The sequence below is a fragment of the Rhea americana genome, unplaced genomic scaffold (genome assembly GCF_003343005.1).
Source record: "Rhea americana isolate MKP2758 unplaced genomic scaffold, rheAme1 scaffold_90, whole genome shotgun sequence".
Lineage (NCBI taxonomy): Eukaryota > Metazoa > Chordata > Aves > Rheiformes > Rheidae > Rhea > Rhea americana.
The window spans coordinates 3,233,808-3,261,597 of record NW_028187089.1 but is presented as its reverse complement, the minus strand read 5'-3'; the positions used below and the strand labels follow the sequence as shown (position 1 = coordinate 3,261,597).

General features: G+C 48.8%; 1 protein-coding gene and 1 long non-coding RNA gene across 2 annotated transcripts; one reads left to right on the top strand and one right to left on the bottom strand.

The window, feature by feature from the left end:
- Positions 1 to 15: 15 nt before the first annotated feature.
- Positions 16 to 2,588, top strand: LOC146584726 (uncharacterized). The gene is made up of 2 exons (XR_014898160.1): positions 16 to 1,663; positions 1,754 to 2,588. It is a non-coding gene; the product is annotated as an uncharacterized LOC146584726 (long non-coding RNA).
- A 2,777-nt stretch (positions 2,589 to 5,365) lies between these two features.
- OCRL (OCRL inositol polyphosphate-5-phosphatase) lies at positions 5,366 to 27,670 on the bottom strand. The gene is made up of 23 exons (XM_085324300.1): positions 27,513 to 27,670; positions 27,131 to 27,210; positions 26,254 to 26,292; positions 25,444 to 25,554; positions 25,274 to 25,366; positions 24,742 to 24,862; positions 24,491 to 24,652; positions 23,831 to 23,932; positions 23,242 to 23,356; positions 21,288 to 21,404; positions 20,962 to 21,149; positions 19,327 to 19,438; positions 18,136 to 18,245; positions 17,011 to 17,146; positions 15,955 to 16,065; positions 15,497 to 15,662; positions 15,044 to 15,279; positions 11,415 to 11,438; positions 9,001 to 9,120; positions 8,686 to 8,770; positions 8,050 to 8,177; positions 7,119 to 7,230; positions 5,366 to 7,010 (listed from the first exon to the last, which is right to left on the bottom strand). Exons 1-23 carry the CDS (start codon positions 27,668 to 27,670, stop codon positions 6,886 to 6,888), a joined length of 2,751 nt encoding a protein of 916 aa, XP_085180426.1. The 3' UTR covers positions 5,366 to 6,885.
- Positions 27,671 to 27,790: the final 120 nt, after the last annotated feature.

Sequence of the window (27,790 nt, the reverse complement as noted above, 5' to 3'; positions counted from 1 at the left end):
GGCCGGGGAGGGGGGCGCTGGGCCGGCGGCCGGCGCCGTGCGGGTCTCGGAGCGGCCGGCGCCTGCTGCTGGCCCCGCAGCTGGGCTCTTCCTCCTGCACACCGCAGCCTGCAACCTGCCGCTGCGCAGCTCCCAGCGGGGTTTCCACATGGACGGGGCACCCGCGGGTGGCGAGCGCCGCCGAGGTGCCCGGCTTCAGCCGCGTTGGGAGACCAGCAGGGACCGAGCCATTTCTCGGGGCCTACCGACCCTCTTTCCCTGGGAAGCAGGGCCATGAACAGGGCCAGGTGCCCCCTGGGCCTTGCAGTGCCCGGAGTTGCCCGGCACCTCGCCGATGGCATCCTTGTTGACAGGGAATCACTGCTCTGCCCAGCATGGACAAAGCACTTTTCATGGTGGTAACAAACCTCACCCTGTCCATCAGGACAGCAGAGCAAAACAACAGCCTGGGGAAGGCCCCAGAACCATCTCTGCCATGGGGAGCTGGGGCATAGCCCGCCTGGGTGGCAGCCTGGGGTAGGGGCACAGCCAAGGTTGTGGCACCTGGAGATGGAGCTGCAGTACCAGGTATGGGGGAGTTCAAGCCTYTCCCTGGGCTGGAGTCTGAGCTAGACCAACAGGATGAAGAGGGCACAGTTGGTGTCATTGTGCAGCCTCTGACACCTCTTGTGCCACCCTCCCAGCTGGAAGCCAGAGAGCAAGATGTGGAGCCCCACAGCACTGGGGTGCTCATCCTCCTGGGCATCTGGAGCATCCCAGCTCGGCAGAGTGGGCCAGCTGCTGGGACCCATGTGCTGGCTGCAGGACTGTGTGCTGGACATGTGCTGGGACCTGTGTGCTGGTGTTGGAGCATGCAGCTCCTGAGTTGCTGTGACATGGGGGGCTGCAGGATGCAGGGAGATGGGTGCTGCCCTGTGGGGAGAGGAGCCAAAGAACGTAGATGTGACATGTCTGCTTCAGACTGTGCCCCTCGCTGCGGGTGAAGAGGAAGCTGGGGATCTGTGGAGAGCCCAGTGGGTTTGGCATGGGCAGGGAGTGTCAGGAGGCAGCTGGGGTTTGGAGCCGAAGGCATGGCTGCTCTGTGCCCTCTGGAGCTGCTGGTGGCAGTGGCTGCACAAGGTGGCCACGCTCCATGCGGTGTCCATGCAGGTGGCCTGGCTGGCTCAGCTCAGGAAGCACTTGGCAGGCGAATGACTCCTGCCGGGGATAATTCAGGAAATGGGCTCTGCTGCCAAGGSCCCCGGTCCTGCCCACGTTGAGCCAAGGTGGCCTCCAGCCACAGCCGAAACTGCAGCCGTGCAGGCCAGGAGGAGCAGGATTTCGGCTGGAAGACCTGCAGAACCTCCATCCTGCACAAAGAGCAGGGAGACCTGGGTCATGCTGTGCTGGGAGGGCTATGAAAGCCCTGTGCTGACACCAAGGCAGATGTGGGGACCGTGCTGAGGCCACCCCACCTCGGCTCCCGGCTAACGCTCCTCTTGCTATCCTCAGGGCCACTGGGTCAGGTGCCAGATGAGAAGGATCCAGAGGAGGGCCTCATCCGGAATTTGGTGCAGCCGCAGGGTGTGCGGCGTGGGGCCAGCCGTCGGCTGGGTGGCTGGCGGAAGTACCGCAGGCCCCGGCCCCGGCTCTCCCACAAGGGACCCATGCCCTTCTGACACAGGTGAGGGGGTGCCTGGGGCTGGGCGACGTGGGGCCTGGGTGATGGTGCCAGAGGGGCACTTGTTGATACCTGGTTTTGCTTATGTTGCAGGGTTGCCGCCAGCCCTCGAGGGACTCATCCCTGTCATCTTCTCTGCTCCATAGCCCRATCTGCTTGTCTTAAAGAGCTAGGCTCCACTTATGAGCCTTCGTCTCATGTCACCTCTTCCCTGTAGCCATCCCTGGTGGCACCAGCCCCTGGCACTATGTCCCACGGCTGTCTGGTGCTGCAGGCACCTCGGCATCTCCCCTCGCTGCCCCTTGGGTTTGTCCCAGGYGCTGGGTGAGAGGGTGTCCCCGATGCAGCCCTCTGGCCCCTCACCCCTGCCTCTCATGGGACAGGAGTGGTGCTGAGAGATGCTTCTGGCTCTGCTCCTGCCTGGAAGGGAGGGAGCCGGGCCATCCTCGGCGTTGTGGCGTGGAAGCTCTGCCCTTGGCCAGCGCCAAGCTGAGCCTCGGTGCAAAGCGTTTGGTGGGGCCGTGGGGAGTTCGTTCTGCGAGGGCCCTTGCCGATCCCGCCCCAGCCCCGGGGCGAGCCAGGCCGTGTCCCGGGGCGAGCCAGGCCGTGTGCGTGCGTGTGGCTGCTCCTGGCGGCTCTATTTATTCTTGTGGTGCTGAGCCCCCGCTGGCTCTGAGCCCGTCCTCACCTTCCTGGCTCTGGCCAGCGTGGAGACCCCCAGGGATCCCCCCCGGGGCTGGGGCCTGCTCCGAGCTGTGGGCAGCGTGCGGCTGCCAGGAGTCTTCGTATAAAACGTTAATGGAGACCAATAGGGATGCGTCGTTCTGAGTGATGCTGGTCCCTGCCAGTCACCAGGGTCTCTTGTGTCTGTAAAGATCAGTTCTGTGTAAATACATCTTTATAATAAAAGAGTTTTGATGGCAGTAAACCCTTCTTTTTTCAGCGGGGCGGCCAGGGTCCATGGGTGCCATGGGGCTCTCCAGTTCGTGCTGGGGCTCCATGCAACAGGGCTGAGCACCTCTCCCGGTGGCTGCGGGCAGGTTTTGCCACCCGCTGAACAGCCCTTGAGCCGAACCTTTTCTCGGGAGGGCGGTGTGTGTGGAGCGRTTTCTGGACTGAGGCTGGGCTGTGGGCACCGGTGCCCCTTCCTCAGGCAGCCCCCCGCGGCGGCGGGGGGTGAGCGCAGGCATGGGGTGACTGGTGGGCAGGGGGTTAACGGGGCCGCMGCGGAGCGGAAAGGCCCCAGCTGCAGGGATTGGGAGCAGGGGGAAATGGGGCTGGGCCCAGCTGGCCTGGATTAGCTCATCCTCCAGCACTGGGGAGGGCCACGCACCCCGGCTGCACGTCAGCGTGCGCCACGGAGCTGCTGCCGGGCACCCGTGGCTCCTGGCCGTGCCAGAGGGACCCTGAGGGGTGCGCAGAGGCCTGGGGCCGGTGCCGGGYGACACCCACTGAGACCAGTGGCAGGGAAGGAGATGCGGAGGGGAGGTTACGTCTCCGCTTAGTCCCCCAGCCTGAGCCCCACAGTGGCGTTTCTTCCCTCCCCCAGACTGTACCCTGCCCGCAGCCCCCAGGAGCCCACGCTGGGGTATGGCAGCCTGCGCGRGCGCAGGCAGGACAGCCAGCCGGTGGGCTGCATCATGGCTGGCCTGGGAGCCTCCTGCCTCCTCCGGAGCAGACTCTGATATGCCTGCTGCCAGGTATGCAAGCAATGCCCTGCAGCCTGGCTTGACCTCACTGGGCACCACGGAGCCGAGGTGGGGGGGGGGGCTTGGGTTGTGGCCAGCAGATGCACAGCTGGGCCTTGACCCCAGCCCTCCCCTGATAGCCTGGAAGAGGGAGGCTAGGGAGGACCCCCCGGTTGGGTTGTGGCCAGCTGGTGCTGGAGGAAAAGGTTCCTGGGCTGGGAGAGCCTAAGGAATCTCTGGCTTTTCCTGGCCTGGCCTGCTGCCCACAGGCAGGTGGGGAGGCTGCTGGGCTCCTTAGAGCTGCTGGTGCATCGTGCCCAAGCTCCCTCGTTCCGCCCACAGCAGAGAGCCTTCACTGCAGCAAGGAGCCAACGCAGAGCCGGGGGACCGGGCACAGCAGGCAGGGACCAGCACGTGCTGGCATGGGTGAAGTGACATGGGAGCAGCATCACTGGCACTTCCACAGGCTGCTGCAAGTACTGCTAAGTGGGTAAAGTGGGAGGGTTGCGAGCTTTCAGCACCCAGCGGCTGACAGCTGGGGTGGGCGCGAGTAGCTTTCTCCRCACCATGCACATGCCTGGGTGCCATCCCTGGGCATGTGCGCAGGTGCCTTGCAGAGCATGGCTGGGACGGGGCTCACTGTGGAGACCTCACTGAGTGGCAAAGTAAAGCTGCTCAGTGTGCTGGAAGAGGTGATGGGAACAGGTTAAGCCACTGCTGAAGTCTTCCAGGCCTTGGGAACCCCTGGCTGCACCCTCCTGCAGCTACAGGGCTGCACCAGTCCCACCACCCTGCATGATGCACCCCAAGCACCGTCAGGCTATTCTGGCATCCCTGGCAGGTCGTAGGGTATGTACAAGGCCCCCATCTCCATGTGGGGGTCACAGTGGTGTGCCAACAGCCACCTTGGTCCTCCAATGATCCCTGTGTTGCTGGCCAAGCCCAGCGGAGGCCTAGCCCTTGGTCTATCCCTGGAGAGCGGCAGGACTTGGCACCCTCTCTGGCATTTCCACCGGCAATGCCAGGAATGCGGTGGCTGCAGGAATAATGCCAGCACCTTGCGCCGGTCAGGTCTATGACACAGCCGAGCACAGCTGCCCGGGCACAGCCCTGCTCTCAAGGAGACGGCAGGAAGCAGATGGAATGACACCAGTGGCTGTTTCCTGAGGCAGGATGTGCCCTGCTTTCTCCACTGTTGCTCCAGCTGCTGAGTGAATGTGGCTGGAAGGGACCACGGCCATCACTGCCTGGGCATACTGAGAGCCCCATGGCATGTTGTGGCACTGGCATCCCTGCAGGCTGGCCGAGATTTCTACTCTGCACTGGCAGGAGAAGATCTGAGCCCTTTACTCTCACTCTTCAGGAATGGTGAGCCAGATCCCACAGTTGCGCACATCCAACACTGAAGCTGTTCTCCAGGAAAAGCCATAGCCTATCCCTGCGCAGAAGGAGCCCCAGGCCCCAGTGCATCACCTAGTGCCTCCACAGGGCTGCAGGTGGCAGGCAGGGCTGCCTCGGCACGGCGAGGAATGACATCTCACCGCATTGGCCCACTGGCTCTGGCCAAGCTGCAAAGAAGGGACGATGCTCCAACATGGTGGTGGGGGAAAGACCCAGCAARTGACATCAGGCTGGAAAGCAGTATTTGGAGGCAGGAGATGAGAGAGATGGGAGGATACAACAACTAAGGGGTTGGCACTGCAGCCCTGCAGGGCAAAGCAGAAAATGCCAGGCTAAGCCCTGTTGCGCCTCTGGCTGTTGGTGCTTGSGGGATGCACAGCACCTTAGCACTGGGCCTCTACCCGCTCCTCTGGGACAGCTTCTGAAGGTGCCCAGAAAGACCCACAGCCCAAGCCCTGAGTTCCTGGGCTGGGGGGAGATGGTGGAGCCACGGCACTGTGCTGTGCTGCATTCCAGCCCCAGAGCAGCCACCCCTAGCACACACTGCAGAGCAAACGCAGGAGAGACGGCAGGCTCAATGCAGGCAGCGAGGCCAGTCCCAGCCCAGCAAACCTACTCATTGCACAATGAAGGTTTATTTGGACCAAACAGATTCCCAATAAATTATGTAATTTAAAAATAATAATAAAAAAAGAAGAGCACAAGGTACAAGAGCCTCTGGCAGCTCAACCAGGGCACAGGGAACACACAGCAGCACAGGACATGGCCAGTCCCACAGGGCTCAGGCTGAGCACAGGAGCCAGTGAGGAAGCCACCTTCTCCTGGATGCCAGCCCCAACTCATCTCACCTCTCACAGCRGACTTCCCTCTGCCTAAGGCCATGCAGCTCCTGTCACAGCTCACCTCAAAGGTCCCAACAGGCAGGGGGAAAGTCCCTGTCTGGGCCTGTGGCCCAAGTTGGCAGGTCTCTGCTTAGTGTTTTGGTAAGGACAAGCCTCCCTCCTTGCATCCATCAGTGCCCAGCCCCAAGGAGTGCCCTCCCCCCTAGCTCTGCCTGACCCCAGCACTAGAAACACCCCACATGTTAGCTCCCTATATGACCACTGGCCTCCACCTCAGCCCTGAGGTGAATTCATGGCTCCTTTCACCCCACTTGCTCCTTGCAGCACCTCAGAGAGGAGGACAGCACCCATTACCACCTTAATCACCTGAGGCTCATCAAGCAGAGCTGGGAGGGACATGACCTGCATCCTCTTCTATGCATCCTACTCAGTGCCAGCACACGGAGASAGTCCTAGAGAAGCTGAGTGTAACAGCACTGCCTGAACCAGGATCCYCCAACAGCCAGCCACAAACCCAGATGTCCCAGAGCAAAGCTAGGGCAAAAGGGAAGGGAGAAGGGAGCAAGACCTACATGCCAGTGCCAGAAAGCCAGAGGGGGAGAAAGCCTGAGTGCCAGAGCYTTACAAATCAAAACCAAAGGAGGAGGACAATGCACTGCTGGAGGGGAGGGAAGATGCCAAACATCCAGATAACCCTCCTGGTACAGCCATCGTCCTGTCTTTGTAGCACAGTGGAGGGGTAACAGAGTGAGCCTGGTCTGCTTCAAGGCAGAGGGTGACATAAGACCAATGCTAGCCTACGACAGAGTGCAGGGTGCTGACCAGTAACACCAGTACATACCAGTATGTATGCCTCACCCACGCAGCACCAGAGCATGTAGGCTGAGCACCAGCCAGCTTTGCCACAGTACTCAAAGGGCATCTGCAGTCTCTACCCTTCCCAGCAATGACTCCAGAAACATCATGGAGGAAAAGAGAGAGAAGCATGSCTAAAGGGAACTGGTGGCACTGCAAAGGGAAGGCCAGGCTGCTGGCACAGTGCTTGGGCACCAGCAAAGCCACCTASATCCTAAGGAGAAAGCAGAAGGCTCCTGACTTGGATGGCAGTGCAATGAGCGTRCAGGTCCTCTGCAGTGTAGGGTACAGCAGCGGGAAGGAGAGGAGAATGCTTCCTTCCAACTGTAAACACAGCACTGAGTAGCCTAGAGCCTTCCAACCTTCGGGAACCATCAGAGGCCTGGCCTCAGCACAGGGCCTACAGAGCAGGGCCCCAGCTTTGGCACAGATGCAGGGGTCACTCCTCATCCCCTGCAAGCAGGAAGCCGAAGAGGAAGTTGATTGCACGCTGGCGGTCTTGCTGAGTCTGTTTTGCCATCAGATTGGGTGGAGGCCGCAGGAGAAGGCTGGTGAACAGGGTGGCTGCACAAGGAGGCAAGATTCTGTTATCACACAGAAGGAGGCCTTGAAGGGCTCTGGGAAAAGGTTACGTTTCAGCAGGAGGGGAGCAGGCAGGCTACAAATTCTTACCAATCATGTTGGCACTGACATTGTTGTCTTCTGAATATTTGAGGAGCTCCCGGAGAAATGACATTAGGTACCGAAACACACTGCGATGGCAACGAGGCAGCTGAGAAATCACCTGCAAAGAAACAAGAACAGGAAGCTCTCTAAGCACCGATCATTCCAGCTGTAGTAGTCCAGTCTTGAAATGGGCAGCCTTTCCCCTCCTGTCGCCTCTGAGCCATTGTATGACCACAAATACAAGTCACAAACCCAGAAGGAAAGCAACAAGCCTCTGGCTGTAGCCCAGGACATAGGATGATGATGGCTTCTGCTAATGCTACTTATAGGTACCACTTGGTAGAAACTAGTGCTCTTTGTGTCTCCATCAGTATCTCAATTCTCACTTCCCTGGCTGCGCAGCAACAGCACAAGGATGAGATGTTTCCCCCAGGCTAGCACTGAAAACACATCTGCCCAAGGACACTCRCTTGGTCTTGCTCTTTGCCCCACCAGCTATTTTAAGAGCTGCTCTGCTCAGTTGTATTCCTTAGCACAAGCAYAGCAACTGCAGCTTTTAGCAGGTGCTTAAGCCCTTGGGACTGGTAGAGGCTCTTCCGCTCCCTGGGGTTGCTCRTCCTTGTTCACTCAGGGTGACACAGGGCATGTCTGGAATCTCTTTGGAAGCCTCCAGCTCTCTTGGGGCTGCCAGGAAGCACTGCAGTGCCTCAGGAGACACCTAAGCCTACCTCAGGGCAGGAGAGCATTGCTAGAGTACGCACACCATCACCCACCACGAAGAGCCTCAGAGGTCCTTCTCTCAAAGCTGCCTGCCAGCCCATGGGAAGGGAGCAAGGCCCAGCAGGTCTGACTAAGGCAGAGCTCACAGGAGCAGGCAGAGGGGAAAGCTGCCCAGAACCTGCACCAAGGGGATGTAAGGATGGAGGCAGCACYGCACCTGTCGGCACAGTCGGCTGTCATGTGAACAGTCGAGGCATCGCTGATATAGCTCGTAGCAGATCACTGGCTCTGGCAGAGCCTCCAGGAAGATGAGGAGTGCTTCAGCCACAGAATGGTTACTGCCCGCTGGGTCATGGGGAGTAAAGGGTCATGCATAGCATCCGATCCCTTTCCTCCCTCAGGACTGTGCAAAGCTCTCCAAACTATTCCTTGACACCAGGGTCACCCTCCTCCACTCTCTCCTTTCCAGGAAAAATGCTGTTACACCCATTTAGCACTGCCTTTTCCCACCAGTCCCTCCACAATACCCCCCAGTCCCTCCGCAATACCCCCCAGCCCCACAGAGCCGCTCTACTTCACTAGGTTGATCATGCTCCCCCAGTGCCTATTCTCTAGCATTTGGTACAGCCTCCCAGTAGCCTCCAGCTTCCAAAACTTTAGCCCTGTGGCTGCTTAGGCAGCATGTCTTCAGCTTCTAGAGACATGACCTGCGGGGTGGACAGAGGGGAGCCAGRCCTCCAGGGGGGGACCCTGCCAAAATAAAGTCACAGACAAGTTCTGCTGCAAGGGAGTTAGCRGGCTCCTGGGAAAATTCAGGTCCAAGAGGAGGATAAGCCAGGTTCAGCAAGGATACGGATTGTCTCAGGGATACTGGTGTCCAGGCAGTCGATAATCTGCTGCAGTTCCTCCTGCATACCTGGAGTCTGGAACAGGTCCTCCTGTCCAAAGACAGTGGAGTTAGCACAGGATCAGACAAATTCGTCTTCCCCATAGATGCTGAGAGAAAGTTTGTACCCCTAAACAGGACCTCAAGCATGGGGAAAAAGCCCTGTCTTGTAAATACCAATCTGGTGTTGATCTTCAGATGCTACTGATGAATCAGGTACAGTCTCCCAGGTAACCAAGCCCTGAAGAGCTTCACTGCACAGGCAAAGGCCCTCTTCCTCACCTGGTGGCAGGCATTCTTGAACAARTGATCCACCAAGAGCCAGATTTCCTTTGGCACCTGCAGTGGCATCTCACTTGCATCCTCGCTGTCCAGGGAACCCATCTGCAGAACAGATTTCTCCTGGTGGCAAAGAGCACACAAAGTTTCAGAAAAACCTCTGTCCTTTTGTAATGGTCTTGGTAAAGCATGCCTAGAGAGGGAGAGAGCAGGGCACAAGACTTATCTGGCCATTAACTGCTTTTACAGAACAGAGCCATCCCACCATTGGTCCCAGATCCACTCCTTCCCATTGCCCTACAGAACCACAGCTCAGCAGTTTCAGCAATGCCCACAGGATGCGTCTCTTGCAATCCAAGATGGCCTGTTCACATCACAACTTCCACCCTGCAGCTGATGCTCTAGAGAATCAAACATTCTCAAGTTCTCCAATTGCGTTAGCTTCCATATTTTAGGTTAAATCCAACTGCATTTCCCTGCTCACCCAGCCGATCTCATCTGGATGTAGAGTCAACGACATTCATTTACTGATTTCTCTATGCCCTCATGATTGTTCTCTGAACACTAAATTAAGTTCAGTTCTCTGAAGTTTATTCACWGGGTTATTTTTTTAAGATGTCTCTGCTGAACAGAAACTATCCTCATCCCATTGTCATATTTTCCTGCTTACTCATATGAGGCAGCTGATTAGCTCAACTGCTTAGGAATCTCAATCTACGTTATAACAATCTTTAACAAGTTCAATGTTTTCTTTTCTCAGTTTCCATGTGCTTCCAAGAAGAAAGTCACACACAGGTCTCCAAAAGCACATTCAGCAGAGCCATCGAGAAAAGACTGGTCCAAGCAGGAACACAACCCAAAGACACCAGCAGAGAAGACAGTCAAAAGCCAAATGCAAAGCGCTTGATTTTTGTTGTCAGCTTACATTACCACTGTGATCTCTGTCCCTCTGCAGCACGTAATCACCAACAGCCAGCACAGGCTGGGTCTGGTTTCCCCCAGCCTGGCTAGAGACACCAGAGCAGCACACGAATCCCTCCCGACAAGAGCATCAGCCATGCCAGCTCCATAGCACAGCACAAATTTGCCCCCATGCACTACTAAATTTTACCTAGCTAGCAGACATCGGGTCATGAATGCACATCTGCCTCACCCACCTGAGCATACAGGGAAGGATGGAGAGCAGCATGTTGGGCAGAAGTGAGTGCATTAACAGCTATCCTCCAACGGGAGGATGGCAAGACCTATAGACTCTCACTGAAAGCCAAGGGCTCTTCAAAAGAAAAAAACCCCACTCCATGGCATGGGAGGACTGGTGCTGAGTGCCAGAGCAGCACTCRCTCCCATCAGGCTGCCCAGAGTATGACCTGGAGATATGCAGAGATCCCCAAGGCACGAACCTCCCCAGCTCCTCGGGGAGGTGTGAAGACACAGAGCTTTCAGCTATCTTTGTGCATCAGCTGGGCATCGAGCGCCCTCTCCTGTCCTGTGTGAGGAAGAGAAGGGAGGTCTCATCTCTCCTGCTCTTCAGGTAGAGACAGATTCTGCAAAAGGATGTTCCCAGGAGACAGGCACCAAACCGTTCCCTTTCCCACGACTAGGAGAGAGTCTGGTTCAATACTCGAATCCAATACCTCTTGGAGAGGAGGGCATCCATTTCCTTTCCTATCGTACTCAGTCACTGCATTCACAGCCTGGAGAGGGAGAAGTCACCCAGCCTGGGAAGTTCACACAAAGTCACTCACACTGGTTACCAACTGGCACAGGAAGAGAGCAGGAGCAGCACTGCTACGTACACAACAGCATCTGTCTCCCACCCACTCTTTCAAAAACAAGTTTGACTCATTTAGCCTCCAGTGCAGAGCACAAGTGCAAAGCAAAGCAGTGATCCTGCTTAGGCAGCCTGAGCTGCGCTGCTTGAGGAACCAGACGAACTTCTGCTTCCTACATGAGGCCTTCCAGATGCCTCCATGAGGACATGCCAAGAAGGAAACAGCAAAAGATTTCAAATTTCTAACTCAGTTCTCTCCTCACATATCTGAAAAGGCTGCTATGGTGAATTCTATTTTATATGCATGTTCAGAGCTAACTCAGATATGCCAGAAGWTGCCATTTTTTTTCTCGAAAGATTCATATTTCACGCCTGGATCAGTACAGACTATTTTTTGCCTAAAGCAAATTAGGTGAGCTTTAAGCAGCTCAGTTGGGCTGGTCCCATCTTGGCTACAGGGTCATTCTGTGCTCCTACACTTTTTCATCTATTCTGGGCCCTCAGCTGCACTGAGAGGCTTTGCTGGAGCAAGCACTTCCTTCTGGACCCACCTCCCCTTCCCTCTCCAGTAGAAAACACAGCAAAAACCCTCATCCTTCACAAACACAAGCCAGAAACAGACTTCCCCAAGTGTCACTTGTGTTACCTTTTCTAAGAAGCTGTCTTCTCCCTGAGAGCAGAGTGGGAAAGAAAGAAGAGGAAAAAGTATCATTAACAGAGAGAATGTGATCTAAGATTAAGCAGAATCCTAATTTGCATTGTGAGAGCCCACTGAATGCCAGTTCCTTCAYACATTTTGCTGACATGGCCAATGCTAAACCTGCAGTAGGAGATTTGGCTGCCAATTAGCAGAAATCCTGCTCACATGACGCATAACTGTCAGAATTTCTACCAAATCCTAGCAGTGGCCTTGCAGCAGCACCRTTTACTAGCTAATAAATATTCAGGCCGCAGGCAGACAAGAAGCATTTGCCAGGAAGAAGTCTTCACTCATTTCTGTTCTTGAATCTTCCCAATCAGACACAAATATCCCTGTATTATTGCAACCATCTTCCCTTGTGATCAGGCCTAGTAAATGTTTTATCTCAGGCTAAAGCTGTATTTCTGAGTGTGTGGCAGCTGTGTCACTGACAGGCCCCCTAAGTAGCTTTGCGTATAGTCAGGGAAATGAGTGGTGCTGCTTGTCTGTCTCAACCTAATAGCATTAACACTCTGCAACYAGGAGCATGCTAAAGCCCCCTCTAGGCTGTGTGTCTGATCCCTCAGCCAATACTGAAATATAGTATCCATTTACCAGTGTAGTGTGGGCTGGCAGCTTAGGATGCTACATTCAGTGGAGTCCAAAGGCAGAAGCAGGGTGCCCAAATTTGAGTTTTGGTGAATAAACCTTTTGGTGCAGGAGCAATAAAAACCCGAGCTGGAAACACAGCTGCAGCAGCTAGGGGCATGTCTAGGTGAAGCAGAGAGCAGTGCCTTGGGCTTCCCACACTTCCTGCAGTACCTGGCTCCTCTGGAGGCGGCCCACACAGACAGGCTTGCTACGTGTTAACACARCCCCAGCAGACCAGCCTCTCAGAGAGAGCAGCTTGCTCGAAACATGAGATAGTGCAGGGTCTTCTTCCAATACACAGGGGGAGAGACTACAGTCACAGGTCTGGGGACACTGCAGAGCCACACTGCACAGAAGAAGGCTTGTTTCATTACCGGATGAGTCATCTCAACTGTCTCGCTTCCACCTGACTGCTTGCTCTGCTGTTTACCTCTCCTTCTGTAGTGCTCAACACTATTAGCTGCCGGAGAAAAACCTGCTCCTATTAAAGATTTTTCAACAGGTTTTTTAAAATCCACAATAGGATCACAGAATCTCAGAACAGTTGAGGTTGGAAGRGACCGCTGGAGACCATCCAGTCCAAACCCCCTGCTCAAGCAGAGTCACCTAGAGCATGTTAGACAGGGTTGCCTCCAGGCRGGCTTTGAATATTTCCAGAGGAGACTCCACAGCCTCTCTGGGCAACCTATTCCAGCGCTCTGTCACTCTCACAGGAAAGAAGTTTCTCCTTCTATTCAGGTGGAACTTCCTGCGTTTCAGTTTGTGGATCCCAAGAAAAAAATAGGATGAAATACAAATACTGAAATCCTAAAGGAAAAAACGCTCAAGTACCAGCAGCTTCTYCCAGGAGGACTGAGAGAAGCATTTCAAAATAAGCTGCTACCTACAATTTGCTATCCGGCACCAAGCTGGCTCTCAGGCCCTTACTGCCCTCTTGCATTCTCTAGATCTCCCTCTGCTGAAGATAACCTGCACAGTCCACTCAGGCTGAGAAAAGTCCTTGACGCAAAGAATAAGCCCTGCCATTATATAAATCCAGGGGAGAGAAAGACTCTTAATACACAAGCACATTTGCTTCCTCATATGCAGCCCAAACAACTGCTAGAGGTATGCAATTGGATGAAAATGCTTCAGGGCTGCGCAGTGGTTGACACATCCACCAGTTTTCCCTGCATAAAGTGTTCAGCTTTTCCTCTCGCTAAGAATTTCTTAACTCACAGGTATAGTCAAAAAACAATAGACCTAAAACAGCTTTAGCATGACAGTAACTTTATAATATAAACTACGGAAGTTTGCTTTCTGCAGATATATATCAAAGTCATGGAACTTGCTTAACATGTTGTTACTGAAATACTGCAGTCAAACTGACCTAACACAAGAGACTGCTTCTTCACTGTGCATTTTGGCACACAGTGCCTTTATTTTTTGCTCTTCTCAGATTGTTTTACTCTCTGTCCTCCTATATGCATCAATGAATAACAGTAGAGGGAAATCTAGAGGTAAAGGAAGCAGAAGAGATCTCAAAGTACAATCAGTCAGATAGAAAAGTAATAAAGTGTGTTCTCAAGGGCAGAAGCTARGAGTCTAGGCCCAAGTTCTTGTCCATCAAGAGAAAAGTCAGTGCACAGCACTGAGCAGGAGAAAGCAAGAGCAGAAACTGCCAAGACCGATAAAATGTTCCAGACCAAGCTGAATACATTTCTAACACAAGAAGAATTATTTTGAATAGGATCCTGAAAAGTACGAGGAGCCAGAGGCCTAGATTAGTTGTTTGAATTGAGGAGGCAAAGACACTATCTTGCCACCTGGATTCTGTTTAGCCTCATCTTGTAATTACATAATAAAATTTCTAACACAAAAATGGTCTTTTTACAAGCTGGGCCTGCAAGAGCAGTTGTCACCTACTATAAAAGGCAGAAGCTGGAAGAACAAGGGGTGCTGAGGGGAAGACAATAGGGTTTAAAAGTAAATGACAGTGGAGGCTTTCAAATCCACAGCTGCGAAACAGCAGCATCGTGCTGGATGAAAAAAATGCACAGAAGGGTGAGACCACAAGTATAAGAGAGGAAAGGTACCAGACAAATTAAATGAGAATCAATCTGAGCTAGTCTTGAAAGAACAAGAAATGTCTTTCTTGCCTGAAGAAAAATGGGTAAATAGACAAACTCAGGAACTTCTAAACCTCACTGAAGCAAGGCCAYGAAAGAAAATCATAGAAGAAAAACAAATGCAGGTAGGCTGAAAACAAGAACTGAGACAAAAAATAGARTTTAATCCCAATATCAACTATGAGAAACTAAAAGGATAAGAGATGGCAGGGACATGATTGCACCACCACATATTCATACAGAAGGCTGCAAAAGATAGAGATTGGTGCTAGGGCCTGATGAAGCTTAGGGAGAGAGATGTTACCCTTGCATTGAAGAACTTGCTTACTGTGGTCAGTGTGATGGTACTGGCCAGAGTGGCTGCAGGATCAGYCATTTGCTGAGCCGTATTAATCAATACATTTAACATTGTCAAATCCTTTTCTTGAGTCCTTGTGCTTCGGTTTATTCCTTCCCCTGAGCAGTGCAAGTGCCACAAGTGTCTAATTGGGAAAGGATATTGGAGCCCTCACCATTATAGGAGAACCTAGGCACCTCAGAAGAGAGCACTTGAAATCATACTTTTTATGAAGCATGAATGTAGAGCATAATATTTAGAACTTACTCAAAGAGATGGGGGGCAGGGGAGAATACAGGCAGAAGGCCATGGAAGGGAGGAATCATGAAACACTACATGAAGCTCTGGAAGAAGCAAGTCAGCTGAGAGTAAGCACAGCATTATTCCTGGTTTTAGAAGTAAACAAAGGGAATTTGCTCTCTTCYCCATTAACAGACCCACAGGGTGAATCCAGTATGCTCATTCATGCCAGTCTACACTCCAGAAACACTGCTACTYACCAGGTCAATGAGCTTAGTGACTGGAACTTCTCGGATTGGTCGTCTCATTCGGCACAGAGCCTCCAGGGACGTGCCAAAGCAGCTGGGCAGGTAGCTCCCGCTGATGGTGAGAAAATAGTCCTTTCCTCGGTCCAGATGAAGGACAAGAATATCCTCAATTTTATCCTCACCCGAGTTCAGAAGGGTCACTGAGTCCTTACTGACATACACGTCCAGGGAGATGTCCACACTCTCATCTGAAACAGGCAGAAGCTCTCAAGAACACACAGAGACCATCTACATGGACAAACACACTACAAGGACAAAGGCCTCAAAAACTGAGCCAGAATACAAACAGAGAGACAAGGGTGATGGCAGGAAAAGTAAGACACCAGAAAAAGGGGAAGGACTGAATGGAGATGGGATGGCAGTCTACACCAGCACAGTCTAGAGACAGCATTAAACTCAACTTACTTGGCTCCAAGTAACCTTCACAAGGCTCAGCTCGAAGCCACGGCTTACAGTACTGGCTATCATTGAGCTTTGGGATGAAGGAGAAGTGACAGGTGACCTGCCCGTTATTGGTAATCTGGAACTTCTGCTTCTGCAGCTGYCGGAACTTCACATTCTCAAACTCAAACTACAGAGCAAAAGAAGAAACAAAGCTYATTAGTACCCACGAAGGGACACAGCTATCCAGATTCTGCAGTGGCAGCCTGTGACTGGGAGGTGCCTGCACAATTCTGAACTCCTAACAGAAGACCTGTCAAGGAYAAAATGCTGCTTCTAATCCAATTCCTGGTAAAAAGAGGATGAATGAAGTTTAATTTCCTACAACTCAGTTTAGTAAATCAAAGTCTCTAAAGGTCAATCTTGTGCTTCTAAAGCTGCCGTGTTTGGGAAGTGGACAGTGTTTCCAGTTTCATCCTCACTTCTCTCCTGCTTAGCTCCAGCGAAGGAAGGAAATCATTCTCCATTCTGTCCATCATACGAACTATGTCTTCAAACACCTTCCGATATCTCTGCTCATCCACAACCTTTACCTGTGGAAGATGAGAAAAAAATACTCTGAAAAGTTTCTGGCCAGCATCATAAGAACTCTTGGTCATGAGTAAATTGCATCAGAAGTGAAAGATTTCTCCAAGCACTTCTTGTGTGCTCCTTGGAGGTTAAGAGAATTTGCACAGATGGTCTTCAAAGCTACACAGGCAACTTTAAGCAAATTTCATTTGCAGAGATGTTACTGGGGTCTTTCTGGCCAAGGGGGGTCACAGAAAAATCCACTACTGTGAAATTACTGGGGGTGACAACATTGGCATCTTGCAGCATGTAGGGAAAGAGGAGAAAGGCTCTCCTTTAAGTGACCTGAGGTGCTCAGACAGCAGGAGCTAGCAAAAATGGACATGGGCTCTATCTCTATTCATCAAGCTAGGAACTGCAAATCTGCTGCCAGCTGTTCACCACCAAACACATTCAAAAGTGAACCAGCGACCCTCTTTCTTAACACATCAGAGGCAACATTATGACAGTAGGCACAACTGTTTGCAGGTTTCTGCTGTGTTCACCAGTGAGACATAGCAAACTCCACCAGAGCTCACTCTCATGGCAGATATCATAGGTTACATCTGGAAGCTAAGTAGCACCATTAAAGTCTTTTAGACTTTAGAAAGGATTGTCTTTCTACTGACTACAGGACCACACTTGCTGGAATAAACTTCAGCAATCACCTGCACTAATGTGGCATAACACTGTCTCAGCACTGCACAGCTAAGCTGCATTGCACATGAAGACCATAGATGCTGAGTTGTTTGCTGAGCTGAGGCCAGYAAGGCTGCTAAATAGCAGCACACCTGCCAAAAGGACACTCCTTATTTTTATTTACTTTATTCTTCTGCAACAGCATTCACACATGTGTCTTGACTACACAGTTATCTTAAAGGAATGAACAATCAAGCCATGATCCTATTCTAGCATATAAAGGAAGTTACCCCAATGCGGAAAAGTGCGCTGACTGGCTTGTGATCACTAGTCTTCAGGTCCATATGACTGCGATACCGGAGCTGATTTATGTTCCCCCCTCTCCAGAGGATTCGATCACACCATGCTGGCACACGACACTTTCCACTGCAAAGAAACACAGGTTACCATGGGAATCCAACACTCCTAATAAGCCATCCAAGCCATTCCTTCTSACAGCCAGGCAGCTCCCCTGAACCCCACCACCAACAGCTGCATCAGCAGTGATAGGATGAATTCCTGTCACTTCCCTCAATTTGAATACTATGTCTTTTCTTCTGCTTTCTTCCCATTTCYCTATACAGCAGTTAAATTCCTGCCCCTTGCAGCATCAGAAAACAAAATGATCTCAAATATGACTGTTCCCATAGCCTGAGCACRTGTGTACTGTGACCCAAGCTGCACTTGTTTCTTTTGCTGCCAGACTTCACTGCACACTACAGCTTGATCCATTGCCCACTGTTTCCACTGTGGAAAGTCTACTCAGCTATTACTACTATGTTATGAAGTTTGACTCTTGGATTATCCTTCTCCAGTTTAAGTATTGTGCTGATTTATAAATACAGGYAGAATAAAACCTGACTGCTATATGGTTTGTTTGAAACTCTTCCTTGGGAGTTTCTCCATTCAGAGCAAGCTTCTGCAGCAGAAGTAGGAATGTCTTGGGGAAACATAGAGCAAGCAGGAATCATTGTTGCTACTGCAAGATAGCCAGCCCTGCTGGTGTGCGAGTCAGGGGACAATATGACTCAGAGACTGCATTTCTATCCTTTTCAATTCCTTTAATACTGCTCCTCAGTCTCYGGTAGCAGCAAGAAATCCTCCCAGTGCAGGTCTCCTCTGAGTTGATCCTTTACCCTCTTTCATGCTTTGGAATCAGCAGCAACTGAAGYTTCAAGTTATGTGTCTGGCCAACATGTTCAGTCTCCACTTATTGCAGAAAGTATAGGAAATAAAGGATTACAAATCTGCCTTTCTACTCCAGCCATCATTGTAAAATTAAGAAGCATTTTTAACTTCAGGAAGCAGGAAGTCAAGTTCTGTGAGAAAATGCTTTTGGTGTCATAGGCAAACTTGAACATRAGCAGCAGACTTACCTGGAATCCCAACGATCTGTTTTAGAGTCATATTTATATGTGGGGATGAATTTAATCTCTCCCTCGGTGAAATCAGCAAATGCTTTCTTATGAGTACGCTGAATATTCAACTAAACGAAGGAAAATAACGTTTCTTAGAGGGGAGAAGAAGAAAAAAAAGACAACCAACAGAACTCCACACTGCACAGTTCTGGAAAGCAGTTATAGACAGAACATTTGCATCCCAAAGTTATGGAAATCACCATAGATTCTACCTCTCATCCTCCAAACCACACCTTAGATACTACCCCTTTAACAAAGATAGAAACGCAACACATCCATGGCGTTTTTTCTAAACAGACTGAATACAAGTCGACACATCACTGCTTGACAGAACACTCAGACAGCATAAAACAACAGTTAAGGGAAATATTATTCATTCCACTTAAGTGTTAAATTCCTTCACTAGTTTTCAGGCTTAAATATCACCATCATTAATATTTCACCGCCAATCATTTTAGCAAAAGCCCCCAGAGTGCCCTTGGCTGACAACCTGACACTATCTTCCTTTTCTCTTGCTCTTCTGCAAATTTTCCTAGTTTCTTCTCAAAAAATCTAAGCTGCAATCGTTTCCTGCGTTAAGTTCTGCAATACAGTAAAAATAAACTATAGAACAGAATCAATTAGATTTATCATTAAACTGTGTGTCAGAGATATCACGTTATTTTTGTTCATATTTCATGGATACAATACTTCATTTTAAAGGCGCATCTGGTGCTGTCTCAGTTTCCAGGGTGCTGCAGAGAAACGCTCAGCAGTGCAGACTCCAGCACAGAATTTAGGTCAGAGTAGCTGAGCAGAGAGCCTTGACTACAAGCACTAGTCTACAAATTAATACCTTCTCGAGGACATTGACTGCAGAAGCTTTTATTACTGTTACAAACTCAAACATTCCAGCTTGTTGTTTGCATGTAAGAGAGAAATCTTCCAGTGAGAGACACAGAAGCTTGTATAGTAATATTCCAAGTAATTCAGTTAATCCCAATATCAGATAGTCTATTTTGGTTTAGAGGACTGATGTCTATAGTAGAAAATCCATGTCACCAAGGCACTCCGAGTTCTGTCTAAAGTCTATTATCACAGGGTGTCTGTGATAACAGCCAARCCAAGATGATCACACAAGCACTGAGTAAACAGGCGGAGTTCACTAACCTGGTCATATGTCAACAATTTCTGAAGCTCATTCTTACTGATCAGACTTTTCACCTCACCGGCGTCAGGGAGACAAAGCCTGTAGTTCAAGTCTCCTAACCAGATGACAACACTGAAGAAAAACACAAACATGGAAAAGAAGAGCCAGTGGTTAGTATCATAAGCTATACAGAAAGTAGGAGAACAGCTGGCTGCTGGTGATTGAGGTTGAGACACATGGAACAGAAGCAGACTYGGAAGATTGACAGTAGAGATTTCTAGAGGTGGTAGATAATGAAAATACTAATTCTATCTCCTTTGAAATCCCACATGGGATTGAAGACTCAGTGCAATGAGATGCTTGAGTTTGACTTAGTCTGAAAAAAAGCCTTGAAAACATCAGCACTCTCTGTTGAAATGAAACCAGCATATGTCAGCTGGCTTCACAATTTCTCAGGCTAAAAGAAGCCCATCTAGTGTGCAAGCTTTTATTTTGTACAAAGGAGGGCAGTGACACAGCCCATTCCTGCTCGTTAACCAGCTACACAGGCTTATGTRCATCTATCTGTGCATTCACACCTCAAATGATAGTATGGTTTTACCAGTTTGTTTTCCACTATCTTTTTTGTAATCACATCAAACCACTACTTTAACATCTACCTAGCAAAAACTGACCAGTCTAAAATTAGCAAAAGCAGAGTTAAGCTTCCATGGAGTTTATGATCTGCAGAATGTTATTGTGGTATTTTTTCCATCAGCCACATCTCTGCAGTCATCAGCACCAGGTCTTATTCCGTTCTTATCTGAGCTTTCAAACCTACATCTTTCCTGAGCTTAGACCTACAGCTTTGTCTTTGTCAGCAGCTAAAAAACTAATACTGGTAGTATGCTATTCCTTTACTCCATAAAGGTTTCATTCAAGGATTAAAATCTAAACCCCTTCTAGCATCAAAGCTCTTCCCGTTTACAATCAACTYTCAAACTTTCTATTAGTGGATTATCAAGGATAAGCTGATGTTTGAAGGTTTTTCTGTATTAGCTCATTCTACATTTTATTTTCAGTTTTCAGTAGTTCAAACATTAAGTACAAATAATTTTTAATTATTTGTATATAAGTTTAMGCAAATTTAATTAATATGCTTTGTTGCATATGTTTTGACTTATTTGGATTATGTAACACCATTGTCACTCTAGAAAAATYAAGTGTTGCCTGCATATCATCTAATTGCTCAGGAAGAAATTGAAACAGCAATTGTAAGCACTTCTTGCACAGAAATGCCTAAAAAGCACTGCACACAGAACTTCTCCCTATCCTGCTCTTCCTTTCCTTACACTGTTCATATTCTATTAATCATCACAACCCCTGCCTGAGTTTCTTCAGACTTGGTAACATTCAGCCACCAACTCATGAATGGTGCCTCCTGAAATAAAAGTATTATATACAACACATGAGAATAGGATTGCTAGAGACAAGMTGCACAAGTCACCACAGCAAGAAGTTGACCCACTAGTCTGACTGTAGGAGCTCTGGTACACAAGAGACCTTGGCATTTGTAGTTATATTGTTAATTAAGCCAGAAAATTTATCTGCGCTAAGGCTCCTGCTGCTGCAATTTTCTTTGGCTTCGGGAATGKAAAACAGCAAGAGAAACTTACTCATGTTTCATGATGTTGAGCTGAGGTAGACTGTCATCAGGGGTTACAAAAGTCATTCGAGCACAGATATCCTTATAATCCTGATTTCGCCGTTCAAAGTCTTCCACGTGAGCAGCTAAGTGGGAATTGACAATGCAGAACGTCGTGTTGTGGAACACAAACCTCACAGCCACACCACCCTTGTTACCCTGTGAAGAGCAGGTATTGACAGTTGTTATGCAAGAATGYGCAAGAGACACCAGGGAGAGCAGGCGGGTGGAACAGAAACATAAACGAAACCTTACTGTGTCATTTCTCACATGGATACACTGGCCTGGGTGACTCACCATCTTTCCTATGATTCCAGTGCCCACAGACTCTATCATGACATCTCTGATATTAGTCAGCTGATCCTTCTTAGCAAATACAAGTAGCATCATCCCAACTAGACGGACCATTTGCACCTGTAAAAATAAAAAGTACCTTGATCTCCCAGAGAAACAGTGGAAATGCACTTCTAATTTGTCTGTTTCACCTGATRCTCTGCTTCTCTGAGCCTCCCAGTCCCCCATCATGTTTTGTACTTAATCCCTGCTTGCAATACCACCCAAAGGACCTCCTTTCCCAAAGCTAGTTTTTGGAGGACAATCTATCAYCCTCTAACAGCAGTTGGCCATTAGTGGTGCTGAGCTCGGTACACCCCCAATTCTTTGGTATTTCTCTACAAACAGTGCTGTCTTGTGAGGTGACAAATATCCAGAGTCTATTCCTTAACTCGCAACCTTTTATACTAAGTACTACTCTAATCAGCAAAACAACCAAAGAAGAAGTTGAGTAGGCTAGTTACGCATGTCACAGAAGGCTTCCGGTTATGACTGACACTGAGGGCTGTGGGTTCAGCTGAGAGTAGGTGCTCATCTCTGCTTACTCAGAACTTTACACCACAAAACCAGTGGGATGTATCAGACAGAAATGGACAGAAAAGTACATATTTCCTGAGGTCAATCATGCCCGACATAGAGGGCATCAAAAGGCAGCACAGCTGTGTTATATGAACTGTCTGCTTTTCAGAAAACATTTCTTCTTTAAGGAAAAGCATCTCTTCTGGAGATGAGGTTCTTATGTTAACACAGTGCCAATACACACTGTTCTGTCAGGGATCTCAGGTCTCCCACTGATTCTTTGACACATGCTACGTCATCACACATCTGTCCAYGACCTTCCTTCAAAATCAAGGCAGGGGTCCTCCCCTCCAAGGCCACGTAGATGGCCTAATCAGCTTAAGCACACATTCTACTGGCTCACTCTGGAAGTGTAAAAATATTAAAATGTATTGGGATTAAGCCTATGTAGTGAAGGAAGAAGCTTAACTCATCCCCACAGCACTACACTGGAGGAGGCAGAGCATTCAGTATACTCCGCAGGACTGAAATTTGCATGCAGCCACGAGTCTTATCTACAGTTTCAGTTACTTCCCCCTGCCTGCAGCCATATCGTGCTCTCTCCTTTTCACAAGGGTGAGAAAAATTTGCCTGAAAAAATCCAGTAAGAAAAGGCACAGGAACATCAGTCTCTCTTCAGTTCAGGTCATGACCCCCTAGCTTCCTCTTTCTGAATCTCAATCCAACAAGGTGCTTTGTTCCTGCTTTTGATTATCTGTATCAAAGCAAGCAAAGGTGTGTGACAGAGAAAGCACAGGCTAAGGAAGAAGGGGAAACTGGTTAGTGTACTTAGGGCTGCTACCTACAGCAGAAAGACAAATTTGCTACAATGGAGCAGAAAACAAACTGTTTACTCCAAACCAGCCAGAATAAAGCTAAACTATCACAACTGAAGTAACTCTGTMCCAAGATAACCTCCTCTGGAAGACTGTTCTCGAGATAAATTAGTCCGTTCCTTTAAAAGAAAAGCTATTAATTTAATTTACAGTTGAAGATACGACTTGTTTCTATAGTGTAAAGGCGTGAGAATAACACAGAATTTGAACCCACTACCATGATTTTATTGAGCACATTACTTTCCTCACACCTGCCTCTTTTACTTCAGAATTATTCTGATCTCTGTCTTTATAAACTTCTACTTTAAAGTAAAATATTCTCCTATGACTGTGACACAGAAATAGACTCTCCAGATTTATTTCAGTGTATACGATACACAGGTACAAACATTCCAAGTACACACCCTTGAGTCCTCTGTTCTCTGCTACTTGGGTCAGGTGAAGAAAGGGAAAGCCCATYTCTGTTTTCTTTCCAATCAGGTTAGCTCTGTGACAACAACCCCATATAACTGAAYAGGACTCACTTTCTTATATTTAGCTTGAGGGTGCAAGGACTTCTCCACAGCAGCCAGCCATTCCTGCTCTTTTGCAGAATCAAAGTAGAAAAAAGCCTCCGTGCTGAGGTCCAGCTCCTGGAACCTAAAACCAAGCCAATTTAGCACATCCCACCTCTCCTACAAATCAGCCTCCTTCTACAAGAGGGTTCCAACGTGAAACTCTGAATATCTTTTCTTGGAAAAAACCCTACTCATTCTCACTTGCTAAATAAAGCATCGGAATTTCACTACAGTGCCTTAGAGACCTTACTGAAATACACTCTAAAAACCATCTCCCTGAGAGGTATTACTTTTAGTCTGAGGATAACCAAAGGGCTCAGGGGATGCCTCCAGGAAAATCTGCTTTGTTATGTCAAACCAGCCTCCTGTTTAATCTGATGCTCTGCCTCATCCAAATGACTATTTTCCCTAAGACTGCTCTTCTGAGACACAGCTCTGCTTTGTGGAACCTTTTAGAGCATGACAAGAACATAAAATAAATACAATCCACCAGCACACAAGAAAGAGCAACAAGAAACCTAGCGTCATAAGTCAATATGAGATTATCACTCCTCACCCGATGCAATAGAAGTCTGGAGGCTCCATGTCACACACAAGCCAGGGCTCCAAGCTGCTGTCTGGAGACTGCCCATTCACATTCCATGTCCCCACAAAAAATCTGGAATACAGAAGCAGTTGAATTGTTAGAAAGCAAAATAAACACTGCATCAGCTCAGCCTCTCCAGTGCATCCAGGTTGGGAGCAGATGCAAAGCGTGAGCTGTCAGTGCTCAGAGGGTCACACAAAGTAAGGGTTAACTGAGAATACTTCTGGGTTTGGCTCATTTTTAGTGATGCTAATCTGAGGGATTTCACTGAACGCTGCAAAATGAAAGACACTAGAGACAGCAAATAACTTCTGGCTCTTAAAATTCATGTGATGACACTAAGCGTAGTGGCCAAAGCTGCCTTTATCCTCTTTCTGCCCAGTCACTTCAGTCTTACTTGAGGGTCAAGAGATCTGACACATATAGAGGTAAGGATGCAAAGAAGTTGCACTGTAGACATCTGTTTACTTTGAATGTGCACTGACCCCTGCTTAGCCATTCAGGCTGCCAACCCATCAGGACTGGTCAGATTTTAAACCTGAACTAGATATGAGCTCAGAGAAGAGAGGAAAAAGCCTTGTCCATCTATGCACTCTGTTCCTCAGTCACAGTTCCGGAAGCAGCTCTGACCTGAAGTTCTGAAGGTTAACATACTCCTTCTCTCTCTTGGCAAGCACGTGCTTAATGAGACCTTCTCTTTGTCCTGACTGGGTGTTTGGCAAAAATATTTTGCGCATAGTGTTCGTTACTTTTGGCTGGTCCCTTGATGCACCTTCTCTCTCTCGCTGAAATCTAGGAAGGAAGTAAGAGCAGAATTATAACTAGTCCTGCTGTCTAGAAAGAGGAGGAAAAAAGGGGAACAGATCCATCATGTTRCTTACTGCCTATTTTGAGGCACAGGAGGAGGTGGAGGTTCCCGACGAGATCCAATTTGGTGGTTTTGTATGTTTCTTTTCTTCTCCAGGCTTATAGTACTGAAGTCATCCTCAAACCCCAGAGCTCCTATAAGGAAGGAGCCAAGCAAAACACCCTCAAACACAATTTAAAATAGCTCAAAACAAGAAGGAAGTMATATAACTCTGCAGAAAGTGAAAGAGCAAATGCTAATAGCGATATACTATCCCTGATGACATGGAATGAGAGAAATAGGTACTGACCACAGGCCAARGCAGAACAGAGCTTAGAGTATGCAAACCAAGGCACTAGACAGAAGACAGCATTCAATAAGGGACAGTCCAGGGCAACAGAGCCCCAAAACTAAGATGTTTTATTTTCTGCAGGATAAGGTGGAATCAGGAAACAGAGCAGAAGTACTAGCCAAACTGCTGAGTACAGGATCAACCACAGCTCCCAGCCACTGAGGGCCTCACTAGTACATGCTGACCACTGTGCACGCAAAGGTGACTTCAATACCTGGAACAGAAGTCTGTGGCAGGCCTGCAAGGTTCTTCACCTGATGCCAGCTRGCTGGGTCCTTATTTTCAAGAGGAGAAGCTTTCAAGTGGGCTGAAAAAAAAACCCAGGCCTGTCAGAAACTGCTCGTGATCTGAGGATTTAACAAACACAACTATAAGTCTGGTTACCTTCCTGTATGCTCTGTATTTCTGAAAGGAAGCCCAAGCAACGCTCCTCATCAGGGATTTCAAAGAGCCGTTCATCTGTCTTGTCACCTTGTATCCGGATCTTACAGCCTGCTTCAGGCATAAAAACAGATACGTAGAGATACAGTCAAGTCTGGTTCACACATATTATGCCCTCCCAATGATGAGGCTTRCTAGGTATCCTTGAGCCTGTCAATGGAAACGAACATCCACCTACGTTTTCCTATGCAAATTTGCCTCTAAGCTAGTTTCCCTGTGCTTCTGAGAGTCTGCCACATTCGGAGGATCATCAATCATGTTTTCCTGGTTTTAAGAATACTTCCCTACCCCTGTTGCCAGGTAGCAAAGAGCACTGAAGAGTACTGAGAAAAATTTCTCTAAAGAAGAGGTCAAAGCAGTGCCAAGGCAGAGTATTAGCAAATATCCATCTAAAAAGGCAGACAGTAAACTAGGCTCAAGTTCAAGTCAAGCAGATAGAAGAGAAATGAGAAAGGCTCAGAGGGCTGGGCAGGACTTTGAGGAAATACTTAAGAAGTTAAAGTTCAACCAAATGGCAGTTCCTCCATCTGGGTATATTTGTCACGACAACTGAATGCCCACTAGGAAGCATAAAAGAGTCAGATCACGGCTTTATAGACAATACAATCCATATCTAATGGAAAGACAAACACAGAGTATAGAAAAAGAGTATGAGATAGCAGGCAAAAGAGGAAAAAGCATACATCTGTGACCAACATGCAACCTGTTTGCTGAAAGCTTTAGCCATGTGACTGTCTTGGTTATACAACTTACTGTTTGTTGCTATATCTATCAGTAGAGTCTCTTCTGCCTCTGGAAGAGAGAAAAACAGGATCAAGAGAGTTCACACTGAATGCTGTGGTAATTCAGTACTCAATAAAAGTGTGCCGCCTGCTTCTAGCCACAGAAGAGTCCCAACAAAGAACAAACAGCTTTAGTTTACATCTCTACAATAATAATGGCTCCAGCAGAGAGAACAGTCATATTTGATCAGCCTAGACAGACTCTGCACAATTAAAGTGTCACAGGGGAGATTCCTAACATTCAGAGTTCTCACACATCTCGATGTTTTGTCCCACATAGGTGTAGTTCATCTGAAAAACACCAACCTGACAGTTCTGTACTCAGAATTCTCTATGTATACATGAACAGAAGTTTCTTCCCATATGATCTTATCAATGAACTTTAGAGCTTGTCTTCACAGTAAAAATTATGGGCAGAATGATGCTGAATAATAGAGAGGGCATAAACTTATCTAGGAAACGGTGTTTTTATTCCTCACAATTTTCATCTTAATGGAGAAAACAGACAGCTATGAACAGCCATCAATTTTCAGTCATTACAGACAAGTGCTGAAAACACTGGCTCTGCATGATGTCTACTACACTGAGCCAGCCAAGCCCCCCCCCCTTTCTCAACTCGCCAAGTTCATCACAACTGTATGCTGAGATGKAAAGACTCCTCACTCAGATCTGGAAGAAGCAGGAGTCCAGAAACTCTGGAGTTTTAGTTCCACAAAGAAGCATTCAAACAGCACAGATGCTCAAGAGGCTGGTCAAGAATGACATTGACCTCACTCTATTCTTGCTAATAAACAGCAGTCAATTCCTGCCACAACAAGTTAGAGAGCSCACTGTAACTTAGTCAGTACCTTGTACACATTTAAAGCGGCTGTTGATGGGAATATAATCTGGATCACCATATTCTTTCTCTTGTGAATGGATAATTACCCTGGAAACAGAAAGAATGCTTGTGAAAAACCAAAGTAACACCCTGCTTGTATACTGAGAAATGTTAATATTATAATGAGAGCTATATTTATGAAGAAAAGCAATGCATGATTTCTATCRTTGTACTACTGGAATAGGAGAAAAGGTAGAAAAGCTCAGACCCACGCAGGATGTGGGTGAAAACATGAGTCTGTGGTGGGAAAGCAAGTGCTTTTCAACTTTCAGTGCTACAGGGCAGATACAGCTGTAGGCTGCCAATAGCTCTAGCTTCTCAAAGAAACGCAGAGGAGCAGGAGAACGGACCGGGAGTTGACAGGTGGGTAACAGGACTTCTCATTTTCCGGTCTGCAGGTTACTGTTTCCAAAGCAGGAGAGAGGACTCCAGCAGAGGACGGGATCATCTGCTCTGTTCCTGTGGCTTCTCTAAACCACCGGCTCCACAGCGCTCCCTTCTCGGGCATACCCGAAGGGGCGCAGCCCCCACCCGGCCTCGGGAAGGCTCAAGAAAGGCCTAGAGAGCTGAAGGGCTCCTGAAAGGCCGCAGACACGCGCGCCTTCCCAGCGCAGCGCAGCGCGCCCGC